Source organism: Lygodium microphyllum, chromosome 25 (genome assembly GCF_053477565.2).
Source record: "Lygodium microphyllum isolate KBCC chromosome 25, Lygodium_microphyllum_v1.1.10, whole genome shotgun sequence".
Lineage (NCBI taxonomy): Eukaryota > Viridiplantae > Streptophyta > Polypodiopsida > Schizaeales > Lygodiaceae > Lygodium > Lygodium microphyllum.
The window spans coordinates 7,731,351-7,746,868 of NC_141159.1; the positions used below are offsets into that span (position 1 = coordinate 7,731,351).

The window sequence follows — 15,518 nt, forward strand, 5'->3', positions numbered from 1 at the left end:
TCTTCTTCTCTTCCGTGACTCTAGTACTTCTCATGCAGTTAATATAATTATGAGAGAGAGAGAGAGAGAGAGGTTGAATGAATTTGTGTTCTATATAGGTACAATTGTGGACTCGGGCATCTGCCATCCCAGTCAATTTGACTTCTTTCTTTGTAGCCATTTTGGTATCAAGGTACAAACTTGGTTGTTTGGTAATATGTCTGTGTGACAAGAGTAGTTTGGGGTGATTCATCTCGGTTTTGGGGTTATTTTGTAGGGCACCAGCAGACCGGCTCACTACCATGTCTTAAGGGATGAGAATAATTTTAATGTTGATCAAATTCAGCGTCTGACAAATGATTTATGCTTCACGTGAGTAGTGTATCTCTATAGGCGTTGCAGTTTTTCCTCCCCCTTCTAAATTAGGTTTGCATGTAGATGTTTACAAATGGAATGACTGTGGTTGCAGGTACGCGCGCTGCACTCGGGCAGTCTCAATTGGTAAGTTTCTCTGATTTTGTCTGCCCTTTTACTGTTTCCACTACTAAAACAATGTTGAAGCATGTCGTGATGTGTCATTGTCACGTGTAGTTCCACCATGCTATTATGCACATCTTGCAGCCACAAGGGCTCGCCTTTGGATCAGCAGTGGTGGTGGCTCCGATTACAGTTCACAGCATGATGCAGCTAGCAGCATGGGAGGAAGTGCAAGGTCAGGATTCTCGAGGGGAAGGGCAGTATTGCGGCCTCTGCCAGAACTCCACCAGCGGATCAAGGGTTCTATGTTTTACATCTAGGTAAAACATATATTTTGAGACAGCACTCCCCTTTTCATTTTTCCTTCAGTTGGTTTGTGGGGGTTGTTATGTATATCTCTTCAATTTTTGAGAGTTTGGAGATGACTGTACAAGACACTGTCTGACTGTTTTTTGAATACAGTGTGGACTCTCTTCCCGGCAGTGTCCACTGTCTCAACTGGCTACTATCTCACCTACTTACTGTTTCAACTGTTTTTTCACAGAATGTTTCATTTGCCTCTTGTCATGACACATGGTAATGACTAGGAATGATTCAAAACTTAAGATTATTGCAGCATGAACAAGACACGGGGGTGGGACAGTAGTAACTGTCGAAACCATGAAGTCATTTGGAATGGAAACAGACATGATGCTGGAGCTTGCAAGTTGGAGAAGGCCTTACAGCATAGCAAATTTTTTATTGTTATGCTGCACTTAAGACGGATCAAAGGACTTGGATTTAATTTGAATAATGGGTTGGAGAATCCCTGAATGGCACTCTAGAATCTTCATGATTGTTACTGCTTTAAAAGGTATAGCAGACTGGGGAGAGACCTGAGATGATGATTATTAGAAGTCGAAGGATCATGGAAGCCAGGGTATATAAAGCGAGCGATGGAATCAGGTGGGAGGAAATTTTCAATGGCCATGCTGAACTCAAGGAGGATTGCAGGACTTGAAACCTAACTTGAATAATTGGCCAGGGAACCCTAGAATCTTGTTACTTCTTACAACTAATGTTTTATCAATCTGACCCAAGCGGAGAATGTAGATTGAAAATTGAAGGCTTGGACTGTAATATAGCCAGGATGTGTTTAAATCTCAATAGTAACACCAGTTATTTCAATACTGTTGGCATTGAATCGAAGAATCATAGACTAAAGGTAAAACTTTTAACATCTAAAATTAGAGCCACCAATGAAGTCTTCAAGCAAAGCAGAGCATCAGAAATCGACGGCACTCCACGTGACAAATGTGAATTAGACTCCACGACATCGGCTTGTCAAGGAGTGACCATCCAATATGACGAATATTTAAGAATATCCAGTCGGACAACGTTAACGTAATAGCCTTACTCTTGCCATCTTATGCGAATGGAGGAAGCATCAAGTAATAGCCTTACTCTTGCCAGAACGCCGGTGAGATTCCCGTATTTATTATATGCAACTAAAATCGGTATATCCAAAAACGAGCACAGACGCTGAAGGTCTTTGTTTTCGACGCATTACAACGTATTTTTAAATGTGAGATGAGCACTTATTGCACTCGAGGGAACGTAAACCTTTGTAGAATTGAGATAAAGAGGGGTGGTTGTTTGAGCCTTTATTTATGCCTTAGACAGGTTTGCATTCATATGACACTTGAAGCCTTGGCGAGTTATCCTTGTGCAAAAAGAAATCATTTGACAAGGTCAATATTTGAATTCTCCGTTGTGTATGTATCTTGAAACTAAGAACGGCTCTCGTGGTGGCCATTGTTGTGTTCTTAATACAGCTATTATGTTCCCTTCATATTCAATATGAACATCTTTCGGAATATAGATTTTCACTAATGCTTGAATATCCGTATTATCCAATATGTACATATCTTACTGAAGAGCACACCTTTCTAATGCTCTACATTTATGTATAAAAGACTCTTGTAAGAGATTTCTCAAAGGTTTGAGAGCTATCAACAAGGCCTTCCAACTTGAGAATTGTGCCATTTGCCTATAAAACTTTGAATTTAATATTATAAGATGTTAATGTTCATAGTCTTTGCTTGCCAAGATTGGTGTCTTTTACCCTAGTTTGTGTGCACTGAGGATAATGAAATTGCAACAATATGCTACCAAATGCAAAAATTCATTGTGAATGCACATGTCTATTAGGGAGGGATTATATATATATATATATATATATATATATATATAGAGAGAGAGAGAGAGAGAGAGAGAGAGAGAGAGAGAGAGAGAGAGAGAGAGAGAGATCTTCAAGTCAAAAGACTCCTAGAAATGCTAAACGCATGGCATGTACTACATTCCACTTTGGGTGTTCATAATGACATAAGTGTACATACTAACTATTGTTTAAGTTTGTGTCAATAATATAGCAATCGAGAAAAAAAAAAGGTTTTTGGCTTCAAAATGGTTATAATCTAAAGGCAAGACATAAAATCAAAGGAAGAATGTGAAATTCATCAGATAAAAAAGAGAGCCTTCATGTGAATTAATGAATCGTGATTAACTCAACGTTATTCAATTTGACTGTCAAAGAGTGTACATTGCCCAAAAAGATAGCATGATCTCATCCCAACACAATGCTAAAATTTTAATGTCATCTTATAAAGTTGCCAAAATTTACTTTGAGCGATAAAATCTTTTTCATATGAGAATGTCCTATTATGTTAGAGGGACTTTGTGTAATGCCTCTAGCACTTTTAATCAAGGTCATGAGAATGGATATATATTGTTCTACTTTGCGAGAGTACGAAGGTAATGGCATTATGGTATGATGTTCAATTGTTTACTTGTAAGGCTTGCTCACCCTTAACCAAGGAGAAAATTAGTGATATTATGATTTGGATGGGAAGCTTCTAATAATTTGAAAATTATTGTTAATTGTATGTGTTGAGCCTTCATATTTAGATGTGCGATGTGTATACTGGTTCCTATGAGCTTACAAAAAACAACCAATGCTATGATGTCTACCCTTGTTGTCTACCGGTTTACAATCAAGGTTATCTTTAAAAAAATTACCTAGATTTTTTTTTTCTCAATGCTTAAGCATTTGTATACTGATTTTTTCACATCTTTATGATCTCTCTCTCTCTCTCTCTCTCTCTCTCTCTCTCTCTCTCTCTCTCTCTCTCTCTCTCTCTCTCTCTCTCTCTCTCTCTCTCTCTCTCTCCATACTTGTGAAGGTGCAAGACCATCTCACTATGGCATATCTATGGGTTATAAATTTTGGCTGCATCGATCACTTTGGGTTCAATAAAAATAAGAAAATTTTATGAGCTTGTATTTATTAAAGTTTATTCTCCTACTCCTTTACAAATGCTTATTGCTGTATATCATAACATGTTTATACTTACGATTTTGAATGTACCTAAATAAAAGTTGTAATATTATATTTATGTCTTACTAGCTATTTACATGCATGATGCATGGGTATACATAAGTATTTAGGCATATTGATGTGCATGCAAACATATGCATGCATACATAACCATGTATGGCTCACATAATGCATGAAAACATGTGCTAGAATATATTGGTACATGTAAATAGAATACTCATTTATGCTCTCACAAAATATGTGCCCATAAAAACATGTGCGCTAGCCTAAGCTAGAAACCTTAAACTTGGCTAGAAAGTTTGTGCTTATTTTTATTAGGTCGAGTTTGAAATTCTCTCCCAAGTCTTAGGATATACTTCCATGCTTCAAAAAATGCCCATTAATACTTTATGGTTCATTCCATGGTTTCTTTCTTTATGAAGATTCCTAGTAGAAGTACTATGACTGCTCTTTTCCCAAAATGCATCATATATGTGGGCCCTTGTGATTACATTTTCTTTAATTGAAGAGCCTTTTAGGGTTATCACTACTTATTATTTTCAATTCCAAACTTTTATCAAGTGTACATAAAGATTAGAAACCAATATTTAAAGAAAAGTAAACACACAATGATAAAGATGACGAGGAGAGTAAGCTTAGAGTGCATTGATATTTTCAATTCCAAACTTTTAAGTGTACATAAAGATTAGAAACCAATGTTTAAAGAAAAGTAAACACACAATGATAACGAGGATGAGGAGAGTAAGCTTAGAGTGCATTGATATTTATGGGAATATTTTGCCCACCCAACCAATATCTCGAGGCCCTCCTCTTGCTTACAATCTAACTATCACGCTCTATGGAGTCTTGTAGAAACCAATAAATACATTGTTAAGATAAATTTTATCTTTCCTCCCTCTATAATTCTCTCTATGTGTTCAAATTCTCTCTCTTCTCCTTATTTTCTCTCTCTCCTTTTCTTCTCTCTGTCTCTCTCCCCTCTCTCTCCTTTCTTTTCCTTTTTTCTTTTCCTCTCTCTCTTTCTCTCTCTCTCTCTCTCTCTCTCTCTTAAATTTTATATTTCTTCTCTCTAAAATTGTTTCTCTTTGTTTCCCCCCTCTCTCTCCCTCCCTCTCTTTTTTCTTTTTTGCTCTTTGTATATTTCTCTCTCTCTCTCTCTCTCTCTCCTTATTTTAATTAAAAAAAGTTTAATCTAACTATGAGAGAGAGAGAGAGAGAGAGAGAGAGAGAGAGAGAGAGAGAGAGAGAGAGAGAGAACCTAGGCCCTACACATGAGAGAGAGAGAGTGGAAGGGGGAGGAATTTTATTAAAAAGGAGAGGGGGAAAAGAAAGAGAGAGATTATAAGTGAGAGAGAGGGGAGGGGGTTTTAATTTTAAAAATGGAGGTGAGGGGGAGAGGCTTTAATGAAAAAAGGGAGGGGGAAGAGAAAATGAGAGATTACACATGAGAAAGAGGGGAGGGGAGGGGGCTTTGATTAAAAAGGGAGGTTTGAAAAAGGAGGTAGGTTCGGGAAGCCCTCTGGAGGTTTGGGGCTTTTTGAACCTATGGCGAAAATAATATAATAGTAAGATTTGTCATAGTCACTTCACTAATAGACAATTGTAACTGCAGCTCTTTCCTTCTTCCATCATAGCCAGTTTGTCTAGAGATAATCTCTAATCACAAAGAATCACAACACATTCCAATCTAACAAGCCAACATTGTTCAACTCCATGTGCAATAACAACATTTCAGTTGCATTTTGGGCATCTCTACCTTTAATAGTATATTCTAATTAGGAGTTCCACATTATATCTCCCCTTGCATAAAGGTTGGTTGGGGCACAAGTATTGCACATTTTCTAATCTATGTCATCAACTTGTAGCCAAATCAATAGTTTAGCCCATGGGAGGAATTTATGCGTTAGCAAGTTTGCAACTTGAAAGAAAAGCATGTGGTTTTGAACAATTTTCTTTCTAGGGTGCTTGTATGCTTTGTGAAGCTAGAGGAAATATGGCAATATAGGTGGCTACTAGTAGTAAGAAGATTGAACATGAAGTCAAGAAAATGACAAGTGAAGTCCATGGTGCTTGTATGCTTTGTGGAGCTAGAGGAAATATGGAAATATAGGTGGCTACTAGTAGTAAGAAGATTAAACATGAAGTCAAGGAAATGACAAGTGAAGTGCAAGAAGAGATATAAATGGAAGTCAAAATGAGGAAGGGGGCAAACAAGTAGGAAATGGCAAACCTTTTCTTTGCACTAGTTGATGAAGCTACATTGCAAATGAAGTTTGCATTGCATGCACATTTTTAGGAGGTGTCCCTTAGGAACGTCATCAAGAAACACAAGAGAAAATAGAAGGTGGTTAACATTGTTCATAGTTATACAAGCTAGAGACTATATTAAGGAAAACTATGGAAGAAAAAACAGCTCAATTAGATGGTCCCAGAAAAAATCAACACACATGATAAAGTTGAAGGAGTAAAAGACTCAAAATGATTCAAGGGAATGAAAATGTGGATCATACTTTGACTTATATCAATGTAACTCAAAGCATGACAAGGTGAAATTGACAAGATAAAGGTAGCTAGAAAACATGCAAATGGCAATTTATGGAGGCAATAGACTAGAAAGCCATTATATAGGAGTTCAGAAAGCCTAAACAGTGAGTCAATTTAGGACTAAAACGTATTTTAGTAATTGATATAGTATTGATAGTTTGGATTCCTGTTTGTGGCAAAGGTGCATTTAACTAAGTCTCTTTTGATGCAAATTGTATCATTGTAATGTAGACTATATCATACTTTAACTTATATTAATGCAACTCAAAGCATGACAAGGTGAAATCGACAAGATAAAGGTAGCTAGAAAACATGCAAAGGGCATTTATGGAGGCAATAGACTAGAAAGACATTGTATAGGAATTCAGAAAGCCTAAGTACTGAGTTGATTTAGGACTAAGAGGTATTTTAGTAACTAGTATAGTATTGATAGTTTGGATTTTTATTTGTGACAATGGCACCTTTAATTGAATCTCTTTTGGTGCCAATTGTATTTGAAGTAGAGTATAACTAAAACTTGATGTGTGCCTCCTTCTATGATATGTTTCTGATGCATGTAAAAGAATGTCCACACACACACACACACACACACACACACACACACACACACACACACACACACACACACACACACACACACACACACACACACACACACACACACACACACACACACACACACACACACACACACACACACACACACACACACACACACACACACACACACACACACACACACACACACACACACACACACACACACACACACACACACACACACACACACACACGTACGTGTATGTGTGTAGCCAAATTTCTTAATCAAAATTACAAGTCAAACAGAACATTTAAAATGGTTATTATTTCCCATACATTTAAGTTGGTCAATAATATAGTTAGATTACTAGAAAACTTAAAGAATAATCAATGGTACCTAGAAAGTAGTCAACATTATTTAGTCTTAGTCCCAAGGTACTTTTGAAAGGCACAATGTATTTTAAGACAAACCTATTTAGGTTGGCCAAGAAAGCCTTCAAAACAACATTGTTGTATCATGGGAAAATATAAATGATGAATCACAAGCATATTATGAAGATCATAGTCCTTCTCTTGAGGCTCTAAACCATGGTCAAGATGGTTTTGATATGAGTGCTCCTAAGAGAGAAAGAGGTTCCTATGTGGCTCCCAATGCCAGTGAGTAAATGGTTGAAACTCAAGTTTCCAATGAATATAAAGAGATGTCATATAACATTAAGCACATGAATGAAGGGATTCAATGACTTAATCACAATATGGATTCAAAGCTTGATCAGTTGATTGTTGCATTCACCCTATTCAATTAGAAATTAAAACCTACAATAACTCCCAATGGTTCTGTTCCAGTACTTAATAGACTTACAATAGCAAAACAATAGAATCAATATAGTACATCAACTTTTGATGTTGGGGAGCCATCTAGGGCTAAAGACAATACAAGGTCTCACAAAAAGGTTAGTAAAATCTTCCTCTTCTCATCAAACTCTACCTATCAATTAGTAAGCTCATGTATCTATTTGGATAGCCTCTAATGAGCTATCCAACACTAATGATTGTCTTGATCTGTGAAACATAGATGCAACAAAGAATTTTGTCAATTAAACACAAAATGTGTGGTGACATCTTGTTGCTATCGTACTTTGATATCCAATGCTTGGCTTTTGATTCACTGGCTCATATTCCATCTTGTCCAGTTTATGCTCTCACATTTCTTGGTGTGCACATTCTCCTCTACTTATTGATTTTTTTGGTGGGCTTCTTGGCTAAGTCTTACAAGTTTCTAGTGCACTCTCTCTCCAAAAGTGTCCCATAAACTTTTATGACTTTTGGAATCACTTTTATAGCAAGTTCAAAATTTTTGTATATGAAGCACTTTGCAAACTTGTGGCTAATGTAATGGTTTAAAGGCAAAGCTTGGTACACCTTGTGATATAGTGAGCACTTGTCAACCAACTCCAACCACAACATATGCAATATAGCAATATTTATGTTGTCTCTTATTTTGGGAACATTGAGTCAATCTACCTATGGCAAGCCTTCTTTGGTTTGGTCCATGGGGTCATAGGCCAACTGATTTGAGTTTCATGGATGATTAGTTTAAACCTTGGGATGCAATTCCTTGGAAACATAAATAACTTTAAGTTGTCTAAGACTTCTTTGGTCAAGTGTCTTAGAAGCTTCCCCTATGGAAACACTCGATCATTGTGCCTATAATAAGTCTTCTTTTGTCTATACAGAGAGTTTTCAACTACCTTGATTTGCATGAGCTAGCTAGTTTTCAAATCATGAAAATCAATTTGATGCACACACATATGCCTACCAATAGATATCATAACAAATATGGGAATAATTAAAAAATGTAGAAAAAGACAACAACAAACCTTTAACAAAACTCCTTACGATCACAATCGGCTTTCTCCATTGATGATGGGGTGATGTGAAGGTAGACATTCATGGAGTCCTTGTTTTTCTAGTCTTACAAAGAAAATAAGTTATACAAAAAAAGAAGAAGCAAGCCTCATAGAAGGAAAATGTAGGTGTTGCAAAGTAGAAGGTGGGCAAGAGGTAAGGATAGAGAACAAATAGAGAAAGCAAGAAGGGAATGGAGACTATGATTATAGTAGGCAAATGACGTTGTAGGTAGAGAATTTGTTCCATGATGCTATTGTTATTATAGTAGGCAACTAAGACTAGATTTCTAAACTCAAAAGGAAGTGAGTGGTTTCACACATGGCAATCATAAATGGTCACTAAAATTCCTTATGTGATCATACCACATGATCATCCTTTTATTTCCTTGAGATTATGTTTAACTCCTAATGAAGGCTAAATTTCTAAAATCAAAAGGAAGTGAATGCTTTCACATGCAAAAATTATGAATCCTCAACAAAATTTCTTATGTAATCATACCACATGATCATCCTTTTATCTTCTTACAATTGTGTTTAACTCCTAATGAAAATAATATATCATTGTGATTATTCACACAAAAACTACCATGTCCTTTTACCCACACATCTCATTATGAATAAGAAGTGTGTACACTTCCACCATGGTCTTAAATGGGGAAACTCACACACTTGTTAATTGATTTTACTTGTAAAGAGCCTCTCAAATAAAGAGCTAAGAGGCAACCAAGATGAACATATACTTTTAAATGTACCATTGCAATTGATGTCATAATTCATAAATTAAACCATATAGCAATAATAAAGCTTGTTGCATTAGTAATAGTTTTGAATAAAAACATATTGGTAATAATGTCATTAGTAGAAATGAAGGTTATACATCCACAAAAAAATTGTCATTTAAATTTTAGGAAGATCCTCATACTGTCCATCGAGCTAATGACTTGCAAGTCTCCAAGAAGCTCAAAACCAAGCCAACAACCCTAAAGTAAGCAATGATAACCATGAAGAACTAGGGATAATCAAATAATCAATTTATTAGATATTAGAAAAAGTTAGTCGAATAACAATAGGCATCCAAATTACTCTTGGGAGACCATGTGAAATGAAGAAAAGGCCAATGTGGCCATGTACGGGGAGCCTTTTTAAACCATACAAGGTTTTCCACACAAGCGTGATACATATCATCCTCATAACCTACAATAGGAAATCTATTTAAAGGCACACAAAGATCTCTTCTTGGATGTCACCATTTGGGAATGAGCTTTACATCAATTTGGTGTATCAACCAACCATGCAAGCTATAAGAGGTAAGAAAATACGCATTTTTACCATCCATGCATTGGGAGAAAATGCCTCCTGAAACTTCATTTCCATTATATTTTATCACTTTTTTGTGGAAGGATATCTCCACCAAGACCTATCTATGATTCCGAGTAGGAATTTATCAAGCCCTAACTCAGATACCCTTCTCTCATAATTTATTGTGCATGGTATCATGGTTTTCATTTTAATTTGTAAATCTATGATACTAATAGAGCTTTTTGTTTGGCACGTGGACTGTGGGATGTGCATTGATGTGTCTCATAAAAAAGTTTGGGTTCTATGGGTATTTGACATGTCCTAGATTTAGCGCCTCTAGGGTCTTCTCCATTTTGTTTTGGCTTGTACTACTTTGGTAATTTTTCTTATCTAAACCTTGAGAAGAGGATGGGATGTCTTATAGCTACATATTCAAACTTTTCGATTACTAAGTCAAAACTTTTAGTAGCACCTCTCTCTCTTGCTCTCTCATAGGACACACAAATAACTTGTAACATACAAAGTGCATAGAGTTGAAGGAGATCAAGCTTACAAAGCTAAAGTGAAGCTATGGAGGTCTTAAGCAATCAAATTTGTTCTTGATTTCACACTTGTAGTTCCAATTTCATCAACAACAAGTCTCTTATCTTTACTTATATCAATCATATTAATAATACACTTAGTTTGATTAGGGATTTTTTTGAAATACCATTGGGTAAATCTTAGACCATTCATGTATAGTTTTTGAAAAAACATTGGAAGAATCTTATCACATTTCATTTTTGCTATTTTTATTGTATGGAATAATATTATATCTAGCAAATAAAATGCATTAATTAAGTCTTTAATATGCCTAATTTGTGATTAAAGATAGCTTGGGCACTACTTCTAACAACTAGGATGCAAGCATTATACAATTTGTGCTAAATTTGAGTTATATTATTAGTGTTGAATGCCCCATTTAGTGTAAAATTTGGGCTTCACTCTACCAAATTTGAGCTAGGAATGATTCTACCAATACTAGGCTCATTAAAATGTTAAAGCTCAAGCTATTGGTACTTGAATTGCATGAATAAGAGTACATATTTCATGATTGTATTTATATATATTTTTTCATATTCTCATATATTTTCTTGAATATAAACTACATAAACATGAGTAAAAATTGCATGACTTTGTAGTTAATATTATATATAAATATTTGCCGCTATTCTCATATAGTCTCCTAACTGTACTCAAGTGTATGGTATTGAATGCATGTAATTTTGGTTATATATTATAGTTGGCTTGAAGTAGCTATAACATTGCTCATTATTCATCAATAATAATATTCTTGTTGATTTTCTTCAAATTCATGATAATATGCTTTATGTTTATGAAAATAACAATTAATGCCTAGAAAATACATGTTTTAAATTTTGATATATCCAAATATATTGAGGAAACAAGATACATTGATAGTGAATCCATAATTTACAAATTCTTGTACATGTAATTAAGCAACCTCAATAGGAATTCAATTGCAATCACTAAGGCTAAGGTTTAATGCATCATTGTTTCCAATATTTTCCTATATAAAGGACGTATTATATGAGGGAATTGCCATAATCAACAAGTTTATGACCTTAATAATGTGTCTGGTTTAACTAGGTGGATAATGGTATTAAAGGTATCAATGCTTCAGTTATGTTGTTGATACTTATTATTTTCTTCTAAATGATAAGAGTAATGAATATGATATTGTTCCTTAACCTTGTTGATATTTATTAGTGGAGCCCCAAGAGGAACACCAAGAAAACGAGGTTTAGATTGTAAGAAAAACTATCTTGTACTATCAACAACCATCTTTTTCATATTTGATATGATTTTAACAAAGAAAAAAAAAACCAAGAACAAGAAATCTTCACGCAACTTCATAGAAACAATTCTCCCATGGCTTTAACTTTAACAAAATCCATCATATTCTTCATAGAATTCTTTGATAGACATTGAAAACACAAAATAATACTCCACTTTGAATGGAAAGATATCACATATAATTTATCTTCAAAGTTTCCATATCTTTCTCTCACAATCTCTCATAGATAGATACATTGTTTAGTATAGAATTGGCTCTCTCTCTCTCTCTCTCTCTCTCTCTCTCTCTCTCTCTCTCTCTCTCTCTCAATAGTACATCATCTCCTCACTACAATACTCAATAATCACTCACAATAACCCTTCTTTGGTCATGAATACTCCTCCCACAAGGTTGTTCGATATGAAAGGTCACCAGAGCCACTACAATGACTCTTCCTAGCTCACTACTGTCACTTCACTCCAGTCTTCTCTTGAGTCTTCAGTAGCTACTTCTTCCACTTCCTTGAGCTCTTTTGAACTTGCATTCACCTCTTTCGAAGACTAGAAAACTTTCCCAAAGTCACACATACATTCCATAGAACTCTTACAGAGGCATATAGAACAAAACAGAATAGAAAGAGAGGATCTACAAAATCTCAACAGAAGATTTCATAGAAAGTCAATAGAAGGGATCAAGCTCAACTAAAACCATCAAACATCATTAAAAACCTTTTAATGAGCTTTCAAACAACCTCAAACTTCATCAATCATCATCCCAACCCCTCATATAGAAGAACCAAAAAAAAAAAAAAAAACAAAAGCTATAAGATCCAAACAAAACCTCAACAAAACATCACAGAACCTCATATTTCTACTAAAAAACATCATGAGATTATCAAAACCATTCCACTCTATCCAAAACATTTCAAACCACTTCCAAACCATTCAATCCTCATGTAAAATCAACCATTTAGTCCTAAAAAATAACAAAAATCAACCAAAAAACACACATCATTTCAACCTTGAACATATCCCCACACTTAAGAATACAAGTTCATCAAAGAGCTCAACTTGATCTTCTTTAGGATCTTCAAGAACACCATCCAACCACAACCCCATCTTATAATGTGTATCTAATCAAGAATATAACGAAAGGAAAACCCTTTATCCATTAACACATCTTATAAACAACAGAGAATCATGACAAATTCATAAAGGGTTTAAGAGGTTGTTTCCATCCATCAATCGAATAGAATCATGAACCACCATCCATGAGTTTCTCAATCAGATCCATCTTCACCTTCAACTCCACATAAGAAGGATAATACACCACACATACATCACAGAACATACACAAAACTCATACAGACACAATACCAGGTAGTCTATGGCACATGCCCCTGAAAAATGGAGAGCAAAGAAAAAGTTTTTCATTAAGAAAAGATGATACAACCAAGAAAAGAATTCACTTTGAATTAGGACAAATATATTTCTTTTTAAATTGCAGGCTAAGCTTGAGACCCTCTAGAGCTTTACTCTCATCTACAAAATATTGAGGTACATTCTAGAGGAACTGTAAACAACACATCCTTTCTAGCAAGATAATGAACCTAGTAGGGAAAGCCTGTGCAAAGTAATACATGACATCAATTTGAGAAATAGTCATGTCCACATTTGGATTTATGATCAACTGTGGGATACTCTTCCTAGTATTAAGATGAGACTATTGATGTATGAAAGCAAGATACCAACAAAAGTGAGCAACAAGGCATATAGAAGTATCCTCAGAATGAACATGCACTCGAGCAAAATAAAGATAAGAAGTCAAACATTTAGCAGATGCCTCCTAGGAAACTTAAATAAGAGGCCAACAATTAAACACCGATCTTGTCAAAGAATTATGCAATGTCCATTGCCTTCGATGAAGGATGTCACTGTCATACCCAAGTGTATTCAACACTATTAGAGAAGAAGGTTAATATAATCAAATGGAGAGGGAAATGGAATAAAAGGGGAGCATTACAAAGGTGGTTAAGAGAAATCATAAAATGAAGGTAAGTGAAGGGATAAGGAAGAGGGAAAAGGCGAAGAATTTGTAAAAAACAATTGAAGGGATTCCGCTGATAAAATAGAAGGAATAGGAGGAACTATAGGAGATCGGAGAGGAGATATGAGCAACAAAAACCCCAGAGCTAGTAACAACTTTACTGGACACCAAAGGGGTAGATGTCTCCTTATGAAGAAGTGAAAGGATCTCCTTGGCAGTTAATAACTAATTGCCACTAGGTAGAAAGGAAGCTTAAAGAGGCAAACATAATGCTTCACTGATATTGACAGTGGATAGGCAGAAGCGTAAACTAGATTGTTTTTTGTACGATGCTAGGAAAGAGTAGCAAAGCTTGTTGTCTACCACTGGCGAAAACCTAAGTGCTACAAATGAATGGAGACCAGCATCGCGAATACAATCCACCTCCAAGAGAAGGCAATAGTCATGCACTGGCAATGGCACATGCTAGATTAGAATTGAGGGAGTGGAGGAAGATGCCATTCAAACTACACAGGGTATCCACACACACACAACTAAGAAAAATAGTGAAATTCCTGCAAAACCCAAACAAGCCACCACTAAGAAAAATATGAGAAAAAAGAACCAGAGGAAAAAACAGGACCAAACTAGACTTCCCCAAGCAATCCACATCCTTTGTAAAAAATTTGACATGACCTACGCACTCGTGCGATCGAAAGCTTCATGCGATGCAAACAATCAGGCATCTTGAAACCCCACAGTAGGCACTCAAAAAGAACAAAAAGTCAAACACACCGTATCCCAGACACTAACTAGACTCAAAAAAAAATTACAGATTTGGATCATCAGAATAAACACAAACATTGAGTGTGGTCAGTTTGTTTTTGTTTGTGTTTTTGGTTTGTGTTGTGTTTTGTTTTTTGTTTTTATTGTGTGTGTGTGTATGTTTTTTTTTTTTTGGGTGTATTTTTTTTTGGGGGGGGGGGGGGGGTTTGTTTAATGTTTGTTTTGTTTTTTTGAAAGGTAATTTTTAAGAATCAAATAGTGAATCCAATATCGAAATTGAAAAAAAGAAGTGCCGTGAATTTTCAAGAATTTGAACAGTAATTTTTTGCAATTGTTCGCAAATTTCTAAAGCATTTTTGACGTGATAAATGATATTTTGACACTAAGAATTATATGCACATCGATGGTGTAAATTGTTATATGTTTGGGGCAGTTAAAAATTCTGAAGGATTTTGTGGGTGATGTTTAGGAATTTTGTGGAATTATTGCTGAAATGTGGCTGGGTTTTATTGGTTTTTATTTTTTTATTTTTATTGGTTTTTGTTGTTGTTACTTTTTTTAAAATATTGTGTACTAAGTTGGAATGATTTTCAAGGGAATGTGGGGATTTTGGCCAATTTTTTTGTTAAGAATATGTCCAATTGTGTGTGTGGTTTTGAAGTGTAAAGAGAGAGATGATGTGGTGTAGGGGTTACATTTTGTGCTGTGTGTTTTTCTGTTTTTATTTTTTTTATTTTTACTTGTT

General features: G+C 35.3%; 1 protein-coding gene across 2 annotated transcripts in view; it reads left to right on the forward strand.

The window, feature by feature from the left end:
- Window positions 1–1,602, forward strand: part of LOC148013882 (protein argonaute PNH1-like) — a 46,299-nt gene extending 44,697 nt beyond the window's left edge. For both annotated transcript variants that reach the window (XM_087666195.1, XM_087666196.1), the window contains exons 18-22: window positions 99–172; window positions 257–351; window positions 449–480; window positions 571–776; window positions 1,001–1,602. In XM_087666195.1, the coding sequence (XP_087522321.1) occupies window positions 99–172; window positions 257–351; window positions 449–480; window positions 571–776 (407 nt within the window). In that variant the 3' untranslated portion in view covers window positions 1,001–1,602. The remainder of the gene's footprint in view (window positions 1–98; window positions 173–256; window positions 352–448; window positions 481–570; window positions 777–1,000) is intronic.
- Window positions 1,603–15,518: the final 13,916 nt, after the last annotated feature.